Consider the following 22,923-nt stretch of genomic DNA (forward strand, 5'->3'; position numbering starts at 1 on the left):
TAACCTGCTGTCATTTTGCACTCGCCACATTTTGTTTATTTTATTCCAGTATAATAAATTGATTAAATAAAGAAAGCTGTGTGATGCATCAGGCTAATTTGTGCGCCTCCGAAGTGTGCGTCTCAGTGGTGCTGTCGGCCCAGTCGTGTGCTTAACAGACACAACTGATCATGTCTAAGAGACAGAAGACCATGAAGTGTAATAAATAAGTAACACAGTGATTGATTATTCAGACACATGAATTTATATTCTTCTTACATTTTTAACATATATCTGTTTCCCTTGTCAAATCATTTCTCTTCTTCCAAACTTTACCTCGGGATGAATAAAGCACCTGTCTGTCTGTCTGTCTGTCTGTCTGTCTGTCTGTTTCTGTCCACCCATCCATCCGTCTGTCTCTGTTCATCCGTCTCTCTGTCTGTCTGTCTGTCTGTCTGTCTGCCCATCTGTCTTTGTCAATCCGTCTCTCTCTCTCTTTCTCTCCATTTGTCTGCCTGTCTTGTTCTGTCCACCATATTTGTCTGTCTATCCTTCTCTGCCTCTCTGTCTGTCTATATGTCTCTCTATCCACCTGTCTGTCTCTGTCCATCTGTCTGTCTGTCTGTCTGTCTGTCTGTCTGTCTGTCTGTCTGTCTGTCTGTCTGTCTGTCTGTCTCTGTCTATCCATCTCTATCTGTCTGTCTACCCATTTTTCTGTCTGTCTCTTTCCATCCATCTCTCTCTTTCTTCCTGTCTGTCCACTGTCTCTCTCTCTCTCTCTCTCTGTCTGTCTGTCTGTCTGTCTGTCTGAATTATTGAATTCAGGCATATTTGCAGCACCACTGCTGATAGGCTAATATTGTCGCAAAGAGTGTGTGTGAGAATGATATAACCAGCGCTAGAGTTACCAAAAACTCGGGATTTCCAATTATGAATGTAATTTAATTACTATTTTATTAACGTGTTTAAGTGTTATAAAAATGTTTTAGAGGCTGGGACAGCAGGTAGTGTGGACGCTTCAGTGATTAAAGTGATCGAAAACACTCAGTAGGACAGCAGCAATGAAAATTAAAGACGTTTTTTTTAGATGTGTAGGTGGAAGAAAGACATTGTGTGTGTGTGTGTGTGTGCGTGTGTGTGTGTGTGTGTGTATTAGACAGTGATTCACACTGCCCTCTGTGGGGGGAGGCGCCGGGCCGGACGGAAGGAAGGGAGGTAAAGAGGGAGTGAAAGAGGGTAGGAGGGAGAAAGAGGACAAAAAGAAACCAAAGACAGTTTATATGTGTGTGCAGCTGCTACTTGAAGTCATGACGCTCGTCTGTCTGTGTGTGTCTGCACGGTGATGTCTGGAGGGCAGGCGTGTACTGAGGCTGCCGCCGGTACCAGGCAGCGACGCAAGAGCGAGCTGGAGGGGCGCTCGGCCACCCTCGCTACCCCCAAGCTCTCGCCCATGTACCCAGAAGAGGAGTGCGTGGTGGGGGGCATGTCCTCTAGTGCCCACTACCTAGAGGGAGCATTCGACTACACCAACCCTGATGCCCCCAACTCGTCTGTGGAGTACTACACTGCAGCCCCGGACCCTCAGGCGGCCCCGGACGCTCAGGAGAGCAATCTGCAATCGCTGACCGGCGGCTCCACCAGTCCCATGGTGTTTGTGCCTTCAAGCTCCCAGCTCTCACCATTTCTCAGCCATCCAGGAGGACAGCATAGTGCCCAGCAGGTGCCCTACTACCTAGAGCCCTCGGGCACCTCTATCTACAGGTCAGTCTGGTTTCAGTGTTTTGTCCTAATAAAAATGTTGAGCTTTGAGTAACACGAAGCATGTTGAACATGTTATTAGCTGTTTATTATTAATTGTTTGTATTATTTTTGACGTCTGTTATGATGAGGCTCTTATAATGTCTGGTTAACAAATCATCAATTCAAATTTAAAACAATTATTTTTAATTATATTTAATACAAAAATAAAACTTCTGGGGTTTGTTTTATTTATGGCACGTATTACAAAAATATAAAACACCAAAACATGTCCAAACAAGGTCAAAAATACAAAACATGGCACTAAAATTAAATTAAAAACTAAAACTAAACAAAAACTAGATATTTGCACCCTAAATTAAATAAAATTTATCTAATAACTCAGTTCCTCAGAGCCTCGTATTGGTCTAAATTAAAATGTTATTTTTAATAATTCAGTCTTTAATCCTGTAGTTTCTACACTCACTGTCCATTATATCAGCTCAACTTACCATATGGGAGCACTTTGTAGTTCTACAATTACTGACTGTAGTCCATCTGTTTCTCTACATGCTTTGTTAGCCCCCTTTCATGCTGTTCTTCAATGGTCAGGACCCCCACAGGACCACCACAGAGTCACTGCTGCACAGGACACTGACATGGTGGTGGTGTGTTAGTGTGTGTTGTGCTGGTATGGTATTAAACACCTCACTGTCACTGCTGGACTGAGAATAGTCCACCAACCAAAAAAATATCCAGCCAACAGCGCCCCGTGGGCAGCGTCCTGTGACCACTGATGAAGGTCTAGAAGATGACCGACTCAAACAGCAGCAATAGATGAGCGATCGTCTCTGACTTTACATCTACAAGGTGGACCGACTAGGTAGGAGCGTCTAATAGAGTGGACAGTGAGTGGACACGGTATTTAAAAACTCCAGCAGCGCTGCTGTGTCTGATCCACTCACACCAGCACAATACACACTAAAACGAGAATGATCCACCACCTAAATAATACCTGCTCTGTAGTGGTCCTGACCATTGAAGAACAGCATGAAAGGGGGCTAACAAAAGTATGTAGAGAAACAGCTAGACTACAGTCAGTAATTGTATAACTACAAAGTGCTTCTACATGGTAAGTGGAGCTGAAATCTTGCCTTAAAGTCAGTGTGTACAGTACAGCGGACTCGACCAGTAAACACGTTTACATTGTTAGAAGGTTTATATCTCAGTACCGCCCAGTTACATCTAATTTTGTACGGCTTCATTCCACCTGATATCACGGTGAGATTAAATACAGACACTTTTCTCAGAACAGTGGAGGTCTGGCGCTGGTTTATTAGAATGTACAGCAGGTTGTGTTTTAAAACCTTGAGAAAAGGACAATATGTGAAAATGACAGGAATGTAGAGCATTATCACATCCTGTCTGAGGGAGACGAGAGTAAGAGAGTGAACAAAAGTAGAGTACTTACATTAATATTAAAAAACACAATTGAGTAATCGTAATTACTTTATTTACTTTAATTATACACTAGATGTAACCCTGGTTCATTAGGATGATGTAGAATACCATGTTGGCATCATGTTATGGCAGTCCTGTCGTGCATAAGCTGACACCCAAGCTTAGATGTAACTACTACATAGATCAGGTAAAAGAGACAGTGGGAGTCTAGTGGGTAGAGCTTTGGACTGTCAATCCAAAGGTTGCGAGTTTGAATCTCAGCTCTGCCATGCAGCCACTGTTGGGCCCTTGAGCAAGGCTCCTAACCCTCTCGGCTCTGACCCTGTGCTCTGACCCCAGCTTTCAAATGAGCTGAGATACACGGAAACATGATACACTGTACATGTGTATATGTACACCGATCAGGCATAACATTATGACCACCTGTGTATTCTGACACCTTTCTATCAGAACCGGCATGAACTTCTTCAGCAATCTGAGCTACAGGAGCTCGTCTGTTGGATCGGACCACACGGGCATCAATGAACCTTGGTCGCCCATGACCCTGTTGCCGGTTTACCACTGTTCCTTCCTTGGACCACTTTTGATAGATACTGACCACTGCAGACCGGGACACACCCCACAAGAGCTGCAGTCGTCTAGCCATCACAGTTTGGCCCTCGTCAAACTCGCTCAGATCCTCACCCATTTTTCCTGCTTCTAACATCAACTTTGAGGATAAAATGTTCACTTGCTGCCTAATATATCCTCCCCACTAACAGGTGTCATGATGAAGAGATAATCAGTGTTATTCACTTCACCTGTGAGTGGTCATAATGTTATGCCTAATCGTTGTATATATGACAAATAAAGGCGTTCTATAAGTTTAACCACACTCATAGAATTAATGATGACAAATGATTGCGTGAGCTTGAGAATACTTTGGAAGCCCAGTGTCAGTAAACACAGTTTATTGTAGGCACTGGTGCTGGACTAGTAATTATGAAGTTACTGGTTCAAGACCCACCACCACCAAGTTGCCCCTGTTGGGCCCCTGAGCAAGGCCCTTAAACTTCAATTGCTCAAATTGTACTCAGTTAAGTGTAAGTCAGTTTAGATAAAATGGAAATAAATCTCTAATATGTATGTTGCTTTTTGGCACGTTCACGAGCTCAGATCCAGCGTGTTAGCAAGCACCGGGACACGCGTAGAGCAGGATGTGTACACCGCGACCGGAGCCTCAGCGACCGGAGCCTCATCGGGAGCCCTCAGATCGGCGAAGGAAGTTCGTTTCTGCGCCGTGTGCAGCGACTACGCTTCAGGTTATCACTACGGGGTCTGGTCCTGTGAAGGCTGCAAGGCTTTCTTCAAGCGCAGCATACAAGGTAACTTAAACTTCTGGTCTGTGCAGGTCTGTGCAGACCTCTTGGAGGTGAATAGAGGCTAATGCTGAGTGCTCTTTTCAGTCCTTAGAACAGCTCAATATCTCTGTGAAGAATCCCCTCCATTTAAAACTCCAGAGGCGTTCAAGTGGGGGAACTTAAACCCTAAGTGGGTGGCTACCGGCATGTACCGTGACACCATACACGGTCAGACCCAGAAGGGCTGTTTTTATAGCATCAATTAGTAGTGCCCATGAGTTGCTTTGGGTTTTATTAAGACACCCTGGACAGTAGTTTTGTCCCAGGGTTTAAAAAAAACCCTAACAACAAACAAATCTAACTGCTGTCATGTGCTTCAGAAAATTGGAAAATTTAAGAAAATGTAAGCACTAAGCAGTGGTAGCTCAGTGTTTCGGGTACTGTGCTAGTAATCAAAAGGCCGCTGGTTCAGGCCTTACCACTGCCAGGTTGCCACTGTTGGACCCTTGAGCAAGGTCCTTAACCCTAAATTGCTTAGATAGTATACTGTCACAGTACTGTAAGTCGCTTTAGATAAAAGTGTCTGCTAAATGCTGAAAATGTAAATGTGAATAAAAAGTTGCTGGTTTAATCCTCACTAGTTACAAATTGCCAGTGTTGGGCCCCTGAACAAGGCCCTTAACCTTTAATTGCTTGCATGGTGTTCAGTCATAGTTGTAAACTGCTTTGGATAAAAGCATCTGCTAAATCAGGGTTAACATTTTCAGCATTTAGCGGACGCTTTTATCCAAAGTGACTTACAGTACTGTGACAGTATACTGTCTAAGCAATTGAGGGTTAAGGGCCTTGCTCAAGGGCCCGACAGTGGCAACCTGGCAGCAGTGGGGCTTGCACTAGGAACCCTCTGATTACTAGTTCTACATCTATTTCACTTCTAGATTCTAATGTTCTATACGAGAGATCTCCAAAAAGTTTCCTCACTTTTATATGTTGGTTATAAGCGGTGAGGGTGTAGCAGGAGGAGGAGGAATCGCTCATGTCTGAGAGACTGAGAGATGCTTATAGTCCGGATGTAGCTCCATCTGATTTACACCTTTTTGGACACTTGAAGAAGCTTTAAGGGGAAGAAGATTTTCATGTGATGATGAAGTGAAAGCAGCGGCGCATTATTGGCTATAGAGTTAAAAAAAGTGCGGAAACTTTTTGAAGATCCCTCATAGTTCTTATATATGAGCTGTGAGATTGTGAAATTGGGGTACATTCTCATTTGTCTGGTGCTCTCTGTACTTACCGTCGTGTAACAGTCCTTAAAGTCATTCTGGTAAAGCTAGCAGGAAACTCCAGAAAGCCAGAAAACTAAATGTGCTGTTAAAAGAATTGCATCAGATGTGTGTGTGAGTGTGTGTGTGTGTGTGTGGGGGGGGTTTACAAGTGTAAAACATGTAAAACTCATGTTTTACACTTTGGTTACATTCATGACAGAAACGGTAGTTACTCATTACACAAGATTCATCAGTTCAGGTTTAATGTCAAACACAGTCATGGACACTTTAGTATCTCCAGTTCACCTCACTTGCACGTCTTTGTACTGTGGGAGGAAACCGGAGCTCCCGGAGGAAACCCACACAGAAAGGACCCAAACCGTTCCACCTGGGAATCGAACCCAGGACCTTCTTGCTTCTTGCCACCGCGCCGCACAGCTGAGCATTTTAGATAAACAAAAATGACCTGTCAGGAACTAGTTACCTTTAAAGTGATCGCATCATAGATACCCATGAGATGCACATTAGTTTGACATCCATATAAAGATTTGACAATAAGAGCTTTGATGTGTTCCAGTCACGCTGCAACCCTGACCAGGATAAAGCATTAAGTTACATTTTTATTACAAGAAGCTGCTGAGGTGGCCGGCGGTAAAATACGTACCGTAATTTTGTATTGAATCTCGGCTCTGCCATCCGGCTGGGCTGGGCACCTTCATGAACAACGATTGGCTGATGTTTATAGGGGTGGGACAAGCCGGACCAGGGTTCCTCATAACTGGTGCAATTACGACCTCTGCTGGCTGATTGATGGAATAATGCTGATCAGGGTGTGGCTCTCCGTGTACAACGCTGATCCGCATATAAACGCGCCTTGTGCAGGTGAAAAGAGGCAGGTACTGCACACGTGTCGGAGGGGGCGTGTGTCAGTTGCGAAGCTCCTTAGTCAGCAGTAGAGGGTTGTATCGGTAGAGGTGAAATTAAAAGACTCCCGATTACAAGATATCCAGTCGGTAGAGGTGACTAAATTATAACCAAAATACAAAAGTGAGGAAACTTTTTGAAGATCCCTCGTATATAACATTGGATTCTAGAAGTGAAATAGATGTAGAACTAGTAATCAGAGGGTCCTAATGAGAAAAAGAGAGTAAATAGGTCTGGACTCCCGACAGGCCGGTCCAGAACCTTCGCTCCTTTACTAAAAGCAGTGCAGGATGTGGCTTGGCATTTGTGCAGGACGGTTCCTAAAAAGGACAGTTTGGCAGTGGTGGGGCTTGAACCGGCAACCTTTTGATTACTAGGACTGTCATTTTTCTTTATGGCCCAAAGAACACATCTGTTATTTCCAAAATCAATTTGGGGAGGTGAACTCGTCCCTATAGATCCCACAGAGGTCATGCACTATATGGACAAAAGTATTGGGACGCCCCTTCTAATTTAGTAATAATAAATCTAATAATAATAAATCAATTATGTAAGGGAAATTACATGCGTCTTCTAACTTTGCAGTAAAAGTTTAGGGAAGGCCCTTTACTGTTCCAGCATGACTGTGCCCCTGTGCACAATGCAAGCTCTATAAGGACATGAAGACAAGCTCAATTTAAAACCTGAGCTTCACTCAACGGCTTCGGAATGAACCGGAACATCAACTGAGGCTTTCTTGAGCAACATCAGTGCCCAGCCATACAACACTCTTTTGACTGAATGGGCACAGATTCCCACAGACATGCTTCAAAGTCTTGTGAGCAGCGTTCTCAGAAGAGCGGCTGTTGTTATAGCTGAAAAGATTGCATGGTCATAAGCCCATGGTCAGGTTTCCAAATACTTTAGGTCATATAGTGTAAAGAGCATGGCTTTGCATTGTAGAGTTTTATGCCAAGTTCACACTACATGACTTTCCAAGTGGTCAGGTCGCTGTACAGTTCTCACTACACGACTGGATCTCTTGTAATCGGGAGTCTTTTAAGTCGGTGATAGGGGGTTTCACACTACACCATCTATCACCAACTGGAATCGCAGGCGAGCTTCTCTGGTCTCCCAAACTACATTTTGTCATGAAAACAAACATGGGAAGTGACGAGGGGTTTAATGATACCACGTCCAAAAATATACGTCAACAAGTAGCGAGCGATCAAAGTCTGTGCGCTGATGTGCAGCGTGAAATCAAGGAGAAAAAATAAATGAATCTGAGTGGATTTGGCAACGTGAACAGCATGGATTCTGATATAAACTATATTACGCCCCTGTCCCACCTGTTTACACTCCTCCCCTGCGTTTCCCCTCACACCGTATCTTGAGTTCTCATTGGCTGTTCGACATAGCACTCATTGCCAGTTGGGCGACTTAGATCCAGATATTTGACATGCTAGATATATTTCTTCAGTCAGCGAGTGCTCGGGGAGCCGCTCGGATCGAGTTGTTGAGTAGTTCACACATAGCGATTAAGAGCTGAGTTTCGATCGCCGAGCGAATGCCGAGTTGCTCCTGAGCCGGCAAATCTAGCGCCGACCAGTCGCCGAGCAAAAATCAGGGCAAAAGTCGTGTAGTGTGAACTAGGCATAAACTTGCATTTGCAGAAGCAGTGATGAACTTTTTGCTGACGAAAGTCCTCTTGTTCAGGAAGTGGTTATATTTATTATAGTAGTATGTTGGTCATAGTCATAGTTGTTTACTAGCCTGTTATGCACAGATATTTCTCCAGATTCTTTGAATCTTTTAATAATGTCATGGACTGTAGATTGTACTTCTAGGTAGTTCTACTCTCTCTGACTCCTGGCCACTGATGCCTGTGGCATTTTTAGTCTCTGATAAGAGACACTTAGTGTTGCACCACTTGGGATCCCTGAACACCTGATGATTTAACTCTGTTGTAGCTTCTGTTGTAGCCAAGCGGTTAAGGTACTGGACTAGTAATCAAAACGTTGCTGGTTCAAGTCCCACCACTGCCAGGTTGCCAATGTTGGGCCCTTGAGCAAGGCCCTTAACCCTCAATTCAAGTCAAGTTTATTTATATATCGTTTTTTACAATAGACATTGTCTCAAAGCAACTTTACAGAATCCAGTACCAACAGATACAAAAACAAACCCCGCTGTTGAGCAAGCCGAGGGCGACAGTGGCAAGGAAAAACTCCCTTAAAATTACAGCAAGAAACCTTGAGAGGAACCAGACTCAGCAGGGACCTTCATCCTTCTTGGGTGGCCTGGAGAATAATTTGAATAAATAGGATTTACACAGATCATACAAACACAGAATTAAAATGAACTAAAAGTTATAACTAGCAAAAATAATTGGAGTCATTATTCAGTCCAGTCTGTGATAAAGTCTGTAGTGAGTTCTCGACATTCTTGGTGCAAACACGCCAGGTTTCCGTCACATCTGGCAGGAGCAGATGTAAGTTTTCAGATGTCAGTTTTGCAGAGAGAAGCTTTAGACTCCGGCAGCCCTAATTATTACAGCAGAACTAAAAGGGAGAGCGAGTGGGTAACAAGGTCAGGAAGGCTTTCACAGAACATCAGCGCCATCAAACCTGAGTGATCGGACACGAGAGGCAGAACGACAGCAACCCGACATCCCTGATCACCACAAGTTTCTATGACCAAGAACCCCCTAGAGTCCAGAAGCTGGACGCAACCAGAAGCCAACACGCAGCGCCAGCAAATCTGACAAAACATGCGAGCACCAGACCGCCCAGACCCCAGATCTCCAGGACCGGAGCCACACACCCCTAGTCTGAAAAAAACTAATCAAAGGCCTGAGTATTGCTTAGACAGTGTACTGTCACAGCACTGTAAGTCGCTTTGGATAAAAGTGTCTGCTAAATGCTGAAAATGTAAATGTGATTATACTTTATATCTGTTGTTATTAGTTTGTAAATACCTGCGTCTTTCTGATCTAAACTCTCCCCTGTCCTCTTTTCTTCAGGTCACAATGACTACGTTTGCCCAGCGACCAATCAGTGCACCATAGACAGGAACCGCAGGAAAAGCTGCCAGGCGTGTCGATTACGCAAATGCTACGAAGTGGGCATGATGAAAGGGGGTGTGTATGAGCACAACACTTACCTTGCACAAAAACACACGCGAGCGTACACTCATCTACGCTATCTTAGCAACCTCAGAGTACCTGCTGCATTTATGACGCTGTCGGAAACCAGGCCAGTGGCACTTTTACTTTTCCTCATTATCTAATCACACGAAGCTTTTCATACAGACAGACTGTCAGGGCCAGGAAAGACTCCGGTAAACCATAATAACAATAACATGTTCCTCATAACGGTTCCTGTTTTACCATATCAGCACAAACATAGTATGTAGCCGTCACCTTGAACTAGATCATCTATGTATGTGTATGAATACGGATACTTTTACTGTCAATGTATAAGTACAACAAGATACACTGATGAGCCATAACATTAAAACCACCTCCTTGTTTCTACACTCACTGTCCATTTTATCAGCTCCACTTACCATATAGAAGCACTTTGTAGTTCTACAATTACTGACTGTAGTCCATCTGTTTCTCTACATACTTTGTTACCCCCTTTCATGCTGTTCTTCAATGATCAGGACCCCCACAGATGGATCAGCACTGCAGTGACACTGACATGGTGTTGGTGTGTTAGTGTGTGTTGTGCTGGTATGAGTTTTTAAATACCGTGTCCGCTCACTGTCCACTCTATTAGACACTCCCACCTAGTCGGTCCACCTTGTAGATGTAAAGTCAGAGACGATCGCTCATCTATTGCTGCTGTTTGAGTCGGTCATCTTCTAGACCTTCATCAGTGGTCACAGGACGCTGCCCTGGGGGCGCTGTTGGCTGGATATTTTTGATTAGTGGACTATTCTCAGTCTCTGCGCTGCTGTGTCAGATCCACTCATACCAGCACAACACACACTAACACACCACCACCATGTCAGTGTCACTGCAGTGCTGAGAATCATCCACCACCTGTGGGGTCCTGTGGGGGTCCTGACCATTGAAGAACAGCATGAAAGGGGGTAACAAAGAAGCCCGGAGGTAACCCACGTACATACTACGTACAAACTCCACACAGAAAGGACCCGAACCGCTCCACCTGGGGATCGAACCCAGGACCTTTTTGCTGTGCTGATAATGTAGCTTCCATTTATTCTATCATTTAAATTATGAGATGAATTTAATGACCGCAGTGAAATGTGGCTCTGTTATTAAGCATATTCCCTGAATTTAGTTGGGCCCTAAATATTAGTGATGAACCAATGTGCTTAAAACTCGTTAATACCGGATTGAATTAAATGTGTTTTCAGATTTCATTCACTGGCATATTTGAACCAAGTGGGTGTAATTATGAGACATGAGACATGAAATTATTCACACTTACATCATATCAACATCACGCCTTCTGTGATCATGTAAAAGCTCCGGATTAATTGCTGCACTGCTTTTATCTCTAATTATTTAATGCTGCTTTTACCTCTAATGATCAGTTTGAGTAATTGTTAAATTAAAGTAACAAAAACAACACAAACGTGAAATGTTGGTACGTTATCCTCGAGTTCAGTCAACACATTTAGTCCTAATGGAACCTCAGTTACAGGACGGATTCATCGCTAATTACCGATAACGCCTACAGGGTTTCGTAAGGAGCGCGGCGGTCGTGTCATGAGGCACGAGAGGAGGCGTGGTGGAACAAAGGAGCGCCGCCGGGGCTTTACTGAGGTCCCGGGATCTTCGGACACCAGAGAAACCAGCGGTACCAGCGTTGGCAGTGGTGTATCCGGTATGGTGTGCATGGCCCCGGAGCAGGTTCTGCTCTTACTGCTGAGGGCCGAGCCACCCACGCTGTGCTCCCGGCAGAAACACAGTCGACCCTACACCGAACTCACCATGATGAGTCTCCTCACCAACATGGCCGACAAAGAGCTGGTTCATATGATCGCCTGGGCCAAGAAAGTACCAGGTGAGTGACAGCGGTGAGGCAATGACGTCTAAATCCTTATATACCTGACAAGTACTGTTTTCAATGCATTATTGTTATTTATTTTAACGTCATGTTTTACACTTTGGTTCCATTCCCGGTAGTTACTCATTACACAAGATTCATCAGTTTAATATCAAACACAGTCATGGATAATTTAGTATCTCCAGTTCACCTCACTTGCACGTCTTTGTACTGTGGGAGGAAACCGGAGCACCCGGAGGAAACCCACGAAGACACGGGGAGAACATGCAAACTCCACACAGGAAGGACCCGGAACACCCCACCTGGGAATCGAACCCTTTTTGCTTTTTGTTTTTGTTGGCATTTTACCCCTCATGCCAGCTTTTTGGAACTGGCTTTACTTGTATCTAGTTTGTATAGTGATTTTATGTCAAGTCAAGTCAAAAGATTAAAGTCAAGTTTATTTGTATAGCGCTTTTAACAATAGACCCTGTCTCAAAGCAGCTTTACACAATCCAGGACCGACAGACCAAAAACCCCTATTGAGCAGCCGAGGGCGACAGTGGCAAATAAAAACTCCTTTAAAAATACAGAAAGAAACCTTGAGAGAAATCAGACTCAGCAGGGACCCCCCATCCTCCTTAGGTGGCCTGGAGAATAATTAAAATGAATTAAATTTAAAATAAAAGTTATAATTAAAGAAAGGAATAAACAAGCAATTGGAGTTCTTTATCATTCAGTTCAGTCTGTAATAAAGTCTGTAGCGAGTTCTGGACAAAAAGGTTCCCGTCAAACACGTACATTTGCAGTACAATTTCTCTTTGCGCTTTCTGCCACCTTAAGAATCTTTTTATGCCACCTTAAGGTCTTTAAGGAAATGTCACTGTGTTTAATGTTGCAGCTGGAAACACGCAACAGCACAGAAAGACAAGCCGATTTTGATTATGGGATAAAACAATCAGATTTGAAGCAAATATATAAACACCAAATATATCAGTTAAAAATACTGTTGTTCTTCGTCCAGGAAAACTGAAAGCTGTGCATCCCATCTTTTTAAAACTGCTTCTTATACAGTATACAACAGTGCAACTGAACATGAATGAGATTTATTCTGTATGCTTATAGTACCTCGAGAAAATATTCAGAACACTTGAATTTTTGCCTTGTTGTTTAACAGCTAGAATTGCTGTTTTAACCCGTCGATCTATCGTCAATCAACCAGAACTACAAAGTGAAAACTACTTAAAATGATTGAAAATGAAAAACTGAAATCTATTACTCACTAAAGTACTCACTAAAGTGCTCTCCAAATTGTAATTGGGTGCTTCCTGTTTGCTTTATTTATCCTTTAATTATCCTTAAGATCTCATTTCTTATCCACATGTTGCGGTTTGAATTTATTTGACATAAATTCTAGTCTAGGGTTTATCAGGGCTCTTATTGTATACTGCATTGTCAGGACAAAAACAAGCCATTACGTCTAAAACTGTCTCTGAATCTCCTAGATCAAACTGTGGCAAAGCATAGATCAGGGTGAGGATATAAAACAATATCTAAGGCTTTGAGTGTTCCCCGGACCGCAGTCATGTCAAAATCCTACTGGATGGACAACCATCTTTGCAGCACGCAATAAACCCCATACACCCCCATACACTCATACTCCCAAAACACCCACCCCTTACACTCTCCACTCACCCACCCCCCACACACCCGTCTCATACACCCACGCCCATATACACCCACAACCATACACCCATTACCCTCCCACTCAATAAACAAGGCCATGATGGCATAGTGACAAGACTAAAGTTGAGTAAAATGAATATTACAACTACATGGGGAAAAGATTTTCAGATCTTTGGGTGGAACATCAATATCTGGAGCTTCTCAGCAGCAGGGACAGAGAAAGTGGTAAGAATTTAGGGACGAATGAATGCAATCTAACACAGGAATCTAACACTCAAACTGGGACCACTGGGATACCAATCAACATGATAACAGCACACAGCATTACAGCCAAAACAACACTAGAGTGGATTAAGTGCAAGTCACCATTTATTATGATGGAGCTTGTGAGGATCTGCCATGAAAAATGGGATATACCGCCCAAATCCAGTTGTGCAAAGCTTGTAGACACATAAATAATGAATCTTTACTTTAGTATTAAAGTGTACACTGATGGGCAAAAATGCCAATTCCATTTAATCAAAATCAAATCCACAACACAATGGATATCAAGGGGTCTGAATACTTTCTGAATCCGCTGTAACTGCACAATGAAGTGTGATTTCTTCCACCCAGAGATGATCTTAGACCTCAGCGTGGTTCTAATACTAGCTCCTGATCTCCAAACCGCGGCACTTAGATTGTTAAGTGATATTTTATAACATTGAGTAACATTTAGAGCTGGCGGTCAGATCGTGATGTTATGGATGTATCCTTGGATACGGCCCTACATGTTTATGTAACCATGGCAGCAGGGTCGACAGGGTAGGTGCTCGAGCATCGGATGACAAGGTCACAAACACACACGGGCACACACACACACACACATACACACACAGTGAGATATAAATGCTATTACTGTATCAGAGGTTTAATAATAATAATAATAACAATGATGGGCGACTTGGTGGGTAGCACTGCCGCCTCACAGCATAAAGGTCCTGGGTTCGATTCCCAGGTGGAGCGGTATGGGTTTTTTTCTTTGTCTGTGTGGGTTTCCTCCGGGTGCTCCGGTTTCCTCCAGCAATCCAAAGACGTGCAGTCAGGCTAAATGAAAATATCAAAACTGCCTTGTGATGGACTGGCAACCTGTCTTTCGCCCAGTGTTGTTGCAGGAATACTGTATACTGGCGGTTGTAGCCTAGTGGTTAAGGTACTGGACTAGTAATCAAAAGGTCGCTGGTTCAAGCCCCGCCACTGTTGGGCTCTTGACGCCCCTGTGTTCAGGTAAATAGAACAGTTGTTTTCAGTCTTTCTGTCTCTGTGCAGGGTTTCTGGACCTCTCTCTTCATGACCAGGTGCATCTTCTGGAAAGCTCCTGGCTGGAGATCCTGATGATCGGATTAATCTGGAGGTCCATCCACTCACCTGGTAAACTCATCTTTGCTCAGGATCTCATCATCGACAGGTAACAGTGTGAGCTTCCTTTCTTCCATTTACTCACCCCTTCATACATACACCCCACCATACACCCTTCTCATGTACCCACACCCATACACCCACCATACACCCTTCTCATGCACCCACACCCATACACCCACCATACACCCTTCTCATGCACCCACACCCATACACCCACCATACACCCTTCTCATGTACCCACACCCATACATCCACCATACACCCTTCTCATGTACCCACACCCATACACCCACCATACACCTTTCTCATGCACCCACACCCATACACCCACCATACACCCTTCTCATGCACCACACCCATACACCCACCATCCACCCTTCTCATGCACCACACCCATACACCCACCATCCACCCTTCTCATGCACCTACACCCATACACCCACCATACACCCTTCTCATGCACCACACCCATACACCCACCATACACCCTTCTCATGCACCACACCCATACACCCACCATACACCCTTCTCATGCACCACACCCATACACCCACCATACACCCTTCTCATGCACCACACCCATACACCCACCATACACCCTTCTCATGTACCCACACCCATACACCCACCATACACCCTTCTCATGCACCCACACCCATACACCCACCATACACCCTTCTCATGCACCCACACCCATACACCCACCATACACCCTTCTCATGTACCCACACCCATACACCCACCATACACCCTTCTCATGTACCCACACCCATACACCCACCATACACCCTTCTCATGTACCCACACCCATACACCCACCATACACCCTTCTCATGCACCCACACCCATACACCCACCATACACCCTTCTCATGCACCCACACCCATACACCCACCATACACCCTTCTCATGCATCCACACCCATACACCCACCATACACCCACCATACACCCTTCTCATGTACCCACACCCATACATCCACCATACACCTTTCTCATGCACCACACCCATACACCCACCATACACCCTTCTCATGTACCCACACCCATACACCCACGATACACCCTTCTCATGCACCCACACCCATACACCCACCATACACCCTTCTCATGCACCACACCCATACACCCACCATACACCCTTCTCATGCACCCACACCCATACACCCTTCTCATGCACCCACACCCATACACCCTCCATACACACTTCTCATGCACCAACACCCATACACCCACCATACACCCTTCTCATGCACCCACACCCATACACCCACCATACACCCTTCTCATACACCCACACCCATACATCCACCATACACCCTTCTCATGCACCCACACCCATACACCCTCCATACACCTTTCTCATGCACCCACACCCATACACTCCCCATAGACCAACCCCATACACCCACCCCCATACACTCATATACTCCCAATACACCCACCCCTTACACTCTCCACTCACCCAACCACAGTGGGACCAGATTGCCACTATTTTTATTAATTAGGTTTATTTCATTTTGTGTTTCATTTTGATGCATCGTTTGTGTTGCCTGAGTCATGGTAAACATCACGGACAAAATGAGGGTCACTTAAAAGAAAGTTTGAAAAACCCTGAACATTAAAATGTTATTTATTAGCTCTAACTTTTTAAATTTTCATTTAGCCGCCCCTCAGTGTGCTTCTCATCGTGCCGTCATGCATCCGCTCCTCTGGGAACCGATGTCACGGTGCTCTGCCTGCTTTTTCTATTTCCTGCTCATTTTGTGATGATGCAGAAGTCCCACAGTGTCACAGTCATCTTCGGGAAAGTCATATCCCATAAAATAGGATGGAATTATTATTAATGAAAAAAATATTAGGCTGATAAAACACACAGAAATGCTATTTGCAGAGAACTCTGTGCTCCTCTCGAAAAGGCCATGTCAGGTAGATCTAATTAAAAAAGATCTGGCTGTGGGGAGCCGGCGTCATCACGGTCTGAGGAGGAGAGAATACAATCACAAACAGATTGGTACAGGAGAGAGAAATCCAGGTAGCATCGAGCACATGAAGAGAATGGTGAAGTGAAGGGGATTTAGGAGAGTGGGGGTGTGGTAGAGATGCCCTTTACAGGTACAACGTGTGCTCTCCAGCTCACAGTAAACAGGTGTATTCAGAGGAACCCATGACCCATCGCCTTTCAATCAAAGACACAAACAGGGAACAGGAACCCATTTTCAGGCTGAGATAAACGTGAACATTTATATTCTCAATCTACTGAGTGCTGCATCCTGTACATGATCTACTTCAGTCTATATTATTATTTATTATATTTTATTTAACCAGGATATACATCAACTTACATCTATCATCATCTATCATCTACTGTGATTCAGCTTATATACATCTACAGTATCTACTGTGCTTTGGTCTACATACAACTCCACGCCCCCTAAACTCTAAATTTTTGGAATTCGACGGTCTTTGCAAGAAATTTGTACCTTTAAACTCGACTTTTACAACTGCAAATCAGAAAAAGTTGGGACAGGATGGAAAATGCAAATAATAAAAACACAGAGCTTCTTACATTGACTTTGACTTTTATTTGATGTCAGACAGGATGATCCTGAGATATTTCTTGTTTTATCTGCTCAACTTCATTTCATATATTAATAAACATCCATTCCTGCATTACAGGCCTGCAACACATTCCAAAAAAAGTTGGGACAGTAAAGCATTTACCACTTTGTAATGTCGCCGTTCCTTTTCACCACTTAAAAGAGGTTTTGGCACCGAGGAGACCGAGTGATTTAGTGTTTCAGCTTTTATTTTGTCTCGTTCTTCCTGCAAACACGTCTTAAGATGTTCAGCAGTACGGGGTTCAAAATTATCCACACATTCTCTATTGGGGACAGGTCAGGACTGCAGGCAGGCCAGTGCAGCACCCATACCCTCTTCTACTGCAGCCACGCCTTTGTAATGTGTGCAGCAGGTGGTTTTGCATCGTCTTGTTGAAAAATGCTGGACGTCCCTGGAAAAGACGACGTCTTGAAGGCAGCACATGTTGCTCTAAGATCTCAACGTACTTTTCTGTATTAATGCTGCATCACAGAGTGTAAATGACCTTTACCAAGGGCACTGACACCCCATACCATGACAGACCCTGGCACTGACACACCCCCATACCATGACAGACCCTGGTACTGACACGCCCCATACCATGACAGACCCTGGCACTGACACACCCCCATACCATGACAGACCCTGGTACTGACACGCCCCCATACCATGACAGACCCTGGCACTGACACACCCCCATACCATGACAGACCCTGGTACTGACACGCCCCATACCATGACAGACCCTGGTACTGACACGCCCCCCATACCATGACAGACCCTGATACTGACACAGTCTGGATGATCCTTTTCCTCTTTGGTCCGGAGCACACGGCATCCATTTTTTCCAAAAAAAGACCTGGAATGCTGATTCATCTGAGCACAATACACATTTCCACTGTGTGATGGTTCATCCTAGATACCTCCGAGCCCAGAGAAGTTGATAAGTTGTGCAGTCAGCTTAAGCTTGCACCCTTGGTCTTAATGCACTGACATTCCACCTGATTATTTAAATGGTTTGATGATATTCTGCACTGTAGAGGGAGAACATGCAAATCCCTTCTAATCTTTCTTTAAGGTTCATTGTTTTTAAACATTTCAATCATTTTCTCTCACATTTGTGGACAAACTGGATCCTCTGATCATCTTTACTCATCAGAGACTCTCAGTCTTTCCTGGATGCTGCTTTTGTACCAAACCATGATCACAATCACCTGTTTAGAATCACATCATTATTTAGTTTTTTCACCTCATTATTAGCCCTAAATTGTCCCTGTCCCAACTTTTTTTGGAATGTGTTGCAGGTCTGAAATGCAGGAATGGATGTTTATTAATAAATGAAATGAAGTTGAGCAGATAAAAGATGAAATATCTCAGGTTCATCCTGTCTGACATCAATTAAAAATAAAATTAAATGTAAGAAACTCTGTTTTTTTTTATTATTTGCATTTTCCATACTGTCCCAACTTTTTCTGATGTGGGGTTGTAAATAATATATTTTTATAATGAAATATATGCAGTTCCACAGGACCATGGAACGCATTAACAAGTTTCCCAAACATACTTGTGGGGAAAAAATACCTTGAAACGTGACAGTTTCTCATTTCTGAAATTAAATTTTCGAAGTTTTACCTGACAAAGACACTCACCAAGACTAGCTCTGATTAAAGATTTGATTACAGCTGTTATTGCCTATAACCACTTTACAATTATACTACAGTAAACTACAGAATGAGTATTTTGTTTAGCTTATAAAAGCAGTGTAGGCTAGTGACTTTTCTTACTGGCCTTAACTCACTACAGTCTATAAGAAGTACAGTCGGAATGTAACAGCCCTTTATTTACAGCTTGTCTCTTACCTTGTAGGAGTGAGGGGGACTGTGTGGAGGGCATGTCTGAGATATTTGACATGCTTCTGGCCACCGTGGGCCGCTTTCGAGCCCTTAAAATCAAGTCAGAAGAATTTGTATGCCTTAAAGCCATCATACTGCTCAACTCTGGTAAGTATATCAACAAGTGTGCAGAGTTCACTGCAAAAATAATGTTGTTTTTTTTCCAGTTTGGCTGCTCCCATATATAAAGGTCACTGCAGCATATCTGTTCTGCATAACGGGCAGTTTCTACACAAGGGTGACGCTATCCTCCTGTTTATATCTGGGCTTGGGACCAGCACTAAGAGTGCACCGATAAGTGCGCCACACAATGGCTAGACTGTTTCCGCAACCCCCTCTGACATTAGCCAATCATGTCTGTGTGGATGCTTAATAGCACCGCTGAGATTTCAACCCAGTAGTGGGCTACCACAGTGCCAACCCAGCGCCCACGTACAGATAATACAGGTGCTCCTCCATTTATGATAGGGTTCCGTTCCGATAACCTTATCATAAGCTAAAAATATCATAGATCGAAGACAGTACTATGGGACCATAACCTAAGCCCAGCTTACCCTGCCTAAAGTCTGGGAATGGTGATCAGTAATTTGTCACATTTCCCAATATTTTACAATTACACATTTAATATAGCTATGCAATTTTGTAATATTGGAAAAGCTTTATTATAATCATAACAGTTTGCAATAATTATTAAAACAAGTAATAAAATCCTGATTCGTAAGCTACGTACATGCAGTAAGATGCGTTATCCTGTGTGTCGGTACTGTACTCACCAATAAATGTCTTCATAGAATGCACACTTATGTGGATTTGGATGACAAATATTACAAAGAATGCTCACTATAACCACAACGATGCCAACCGTGCTGATCACTAGCAGGACTGAAGCTTCAGTATGTCGTCTCAGTGCGGGCTTTCATCGTAACCTCGAAATATCACAAGCCGACAGATCGTAACTAGAGGAGCAATAATAATAATTAATAATAATACTAAACCAGCACAACCCTTCAGCTAGAAAGTTTTTCTATGCCGCTGACCCTATAAGAGCTTTTCTCCAGACCAGGCCAAATACAAGTGTCACTATTAATCCAACTTCAGATTCTGTTCGCTTGTATAAACGTAAATGTCCGTGTATGATCAGGTTTGTTTACGTTCTGCTCGTCACCCGTTGAGTCTCTGAGGGACGGTTTCGTGGTGCAGTGCATGCTGGATAACATCACCGATGCTCTCATACACTACATCAGCCAATCAGGGATAGCGGTTCAGCTTCAGTCCAGACGACAAGCTCAGCTTCTGCTCCTGCTCTCTCACATCAGGCACATGAGGTAGTCACGACACACTAATCGTACTGTTTATTTACTGCAGCGTTCTACCCGTCTCACACCTCTGTCCCCTGTGCAGTAATAAAGGGATGGAGCACTTGTACAGCATGAAGTGCAAGAACAAAGTTCCTCTGTACGATCTGCTGCTGGAGATGCTGGACGCACACCGTCTTCACCCCCTCGGTAAAGCGTCCCGAAACTGGCCTCCGAGCGAGAGGGATTTTTCTTCTGCTACCACCACCAACACCACTACTAACCACCACAACGGCGGCAGCATCAACGGCGTCTCTGTGTCCCCAGATGTGTTACGGTCCAGCTCTGACCATCCTGACCCCAGCTTAAGTCCATGATTCCAAAAGTCTATGTTTAGTTTTTGTGTATTTTGAGGTAGAATCGGTCCTAGTTTCATTAATTCCAGGTCTTTTTTATGCATTTTCCCCCCAATTTTCCTTCTAATTTAGTCATATCCGTTTACCCAGTTGCACTTCGCTTCCCCTACTGACTGAGGAGAGCCGTGACTAACACAGTAGCTGACCGCTTCTTTTCACCTGCACCTTCTTTTCACGTTAGTAGTCACACACTAATCTCCATTATCCCCCGTCTCTGTGCAGCACCATCAATCAGCCAGCAGAGGTCGTAACTGCAGCAGTTATGAGCGATCCAACCCACAGACAAGCCAATCACCGCCCGTATAGGCGCCCGACATGCCGGAAGCAGAACTGATGTTCAAACTAGTGAGTTATAGATGTCAGCTCTGGCGTGCTAGCCCGTTTTACCGCTGTGCCACCTGTGCCAAGTCTTGTAGGTTGTCTGTGATTTTGTTTGTACTATTTCACTGTGTTTTGTCCATGATCGATCTGCCAACTCTTAATTCAAATTATTCTGAGAGGGAAAAGTTCAGTTCTGTTTTCAGTTGCTCCTCAGAGCAAAAAAAAATGTAGTTCATTAACAACAAAACCATAAAACTGTATCTCTCGTCATAGCCAAGCGGATGAATGAAGGACACCGAAGTGCATTAACCCTGTTCGGTTATAAAACCAACTATTATTGACTTATTGAAGGTATTAAACGCTTCAGATTGTGTGCGGATATTATTATTTTTACAGTAGAACATTTATTCACTGACTGAGGAACATCAGCTCACCACTGTAGTCGTATTAGCTTGTTTACACACTTGGTTCAAACGTCCGGGCGAATCATCACAGGATTTTCTGTACAGAGTCGGTCCTTCTAAAGCCTGACGTTTTGCTAACTGTGAGATAAAAGGTTTAACATCATTTTTATTGCTGTTAATTTAAAATGAATTGCATGTGTGGTGCGACCTTGCTTTGCTTGTTTAGGTGAAGCCTGTCAGTCACAATTAAAAATTGATTAAAATAATTATTTTTGTGTTACATTAATATCAGGTGGCATTCTGTCTTAATTAAAGGCTATATACAGAGGAACCTCGATTTAACGGACCTCCACTGAATGGATTTTGGATTTAACACCGAATGTCCTCAGAAGTGTACCGAGACCAGTAGTTCAGTAATCGTCCGCTAGCCGGCGCACGTCTCTCTGTTTTACATGAGTGATGTATGGCGGCTTTAATTTGTCAGGAGGCTCGCTCTGTTCTCGGCTTTTCCTCTGTGTTTTATGCTTCATTTTTGCAAGTTCTTGTGCTTAGTTCTGCACCAGCAGAGCTTCAGACTCAAAATAATAGTCCCCACTATTTTAATATTTATTTACAGGTTTTACATGACACATTTACAGACCTATTTATGTTGTTCGTTGCACTTTTGTGGACCTTAGTGCTGTTTTTTCATATAAAACCTCGCTGTTTCGGACAGTCACATTTTACGGACCAGTGCTCCCCCTTTTAGTCCGTTAAATCGAGGTTCTACTGTATTTATAGCCGTTGACGTGGTGGATGTCTGGTCAGGTTCAAAATGACACAAAGGCTACAGGAACTTAAACACTTCTCATAACCTTGGTGAAGAGAAATTCCCTTACACCGATCCTGGAGGCATCAGAATAAGGTCAGTGTGATTATTCAGTCGCTTGCCCTGTAAAGCTGAATATCAATATAGGAACTGAAGCACATTTAAAAAAGCAACAAAGCTTTTTTGAAAAATGATGAGCCCAACCTTACTGAAAAGTAGATCGTGATGACCTGTCGACTGAAATAGTAGATCTCAAACCCCCAAAGTGTGGGCACCCCTGATGTCAAGTCTGACAGGAGTCTAAACTTCTCAAAACTGGACAATTGAAAAGTTGAAAATTTGCAAAGACATGCAGATGATTGGGTCAGAATTTGGCTTGAACTGTCACCCCAGTAAAACT

The 22,923-nt window shown here is 43.7% G+C and overlaps 1 protein-coding gene across 1 annotated transcript; it reads left to right on the forward strand.

Annotated features, from left to right (window-relative positions):
• Window positions 1-1,304: 1,304 nt before the first annotated feature.
• On the forward strand, window positions 1,305-20,608 carry esr1 (estrogen receptor 1). The gene is made up of 8 exons (XM_063002388.1): window positions 1,305-1,744; window positions 3,014-3,059; window positions 4,347-4,541; window positions 9,702-9,818; window positions 11,392-11,718; window positions 14,695-14,833; window positions 19,254-19,387; window positions 20,421-20,608. The coding sequence occupies exons 1-8, from the start codon at window positions 1,322-1,324 to the stop codon at window positions 20,606-20,608; spliced, it is 1,569 nt and encodes a 522-aa protein (XP_062858458.1). The 5' UTR covers window positions 1,305-1,321.
• Window positions 20,609-22,923: the final 2,315 nt, after the last annotated feature.

This window comes from Trichomycterus rosablanca, chromosome 9 (genome assembly GCF_030014385.1).
Source record: "Trichomycterus rosablanca isolate fTriRos1 chromosome 9, fTriRos1.hap1, whole genome shotgun sequence".
Lineage (NCBI taxonomy): Eukaryota > Metazoa > Chordata > Actinopteri > Siluriformes > Trichomycteridae > Trichomycterus > Trichomycterus rosablanca.

Bases quoted from the DNA above. Each gene is read 5' to 3' on its own strand.
- esr1 (XM_063002388.1), top strand. From the start codon at position 1,322: ATGTCTGGAGGGCAGGCGTGTACTGAGGCTGCCGCCGGTACCAGGCAG. The intron at 9,819-11,391 runs GTGTGTATGAGC...TAACGCCTACAG, and splicing joins AGTGGGCATGATGAAAGGGG to GGTTTCGTAAGGAGCGCGGC. The intron at 14,834-19,253 runs GTAACAGTGTGA...CTTACCTTGTAG, and splicing joins CAGGATCTCATCATCGACAG to GAGTGAGGGGGACTGTGTGG.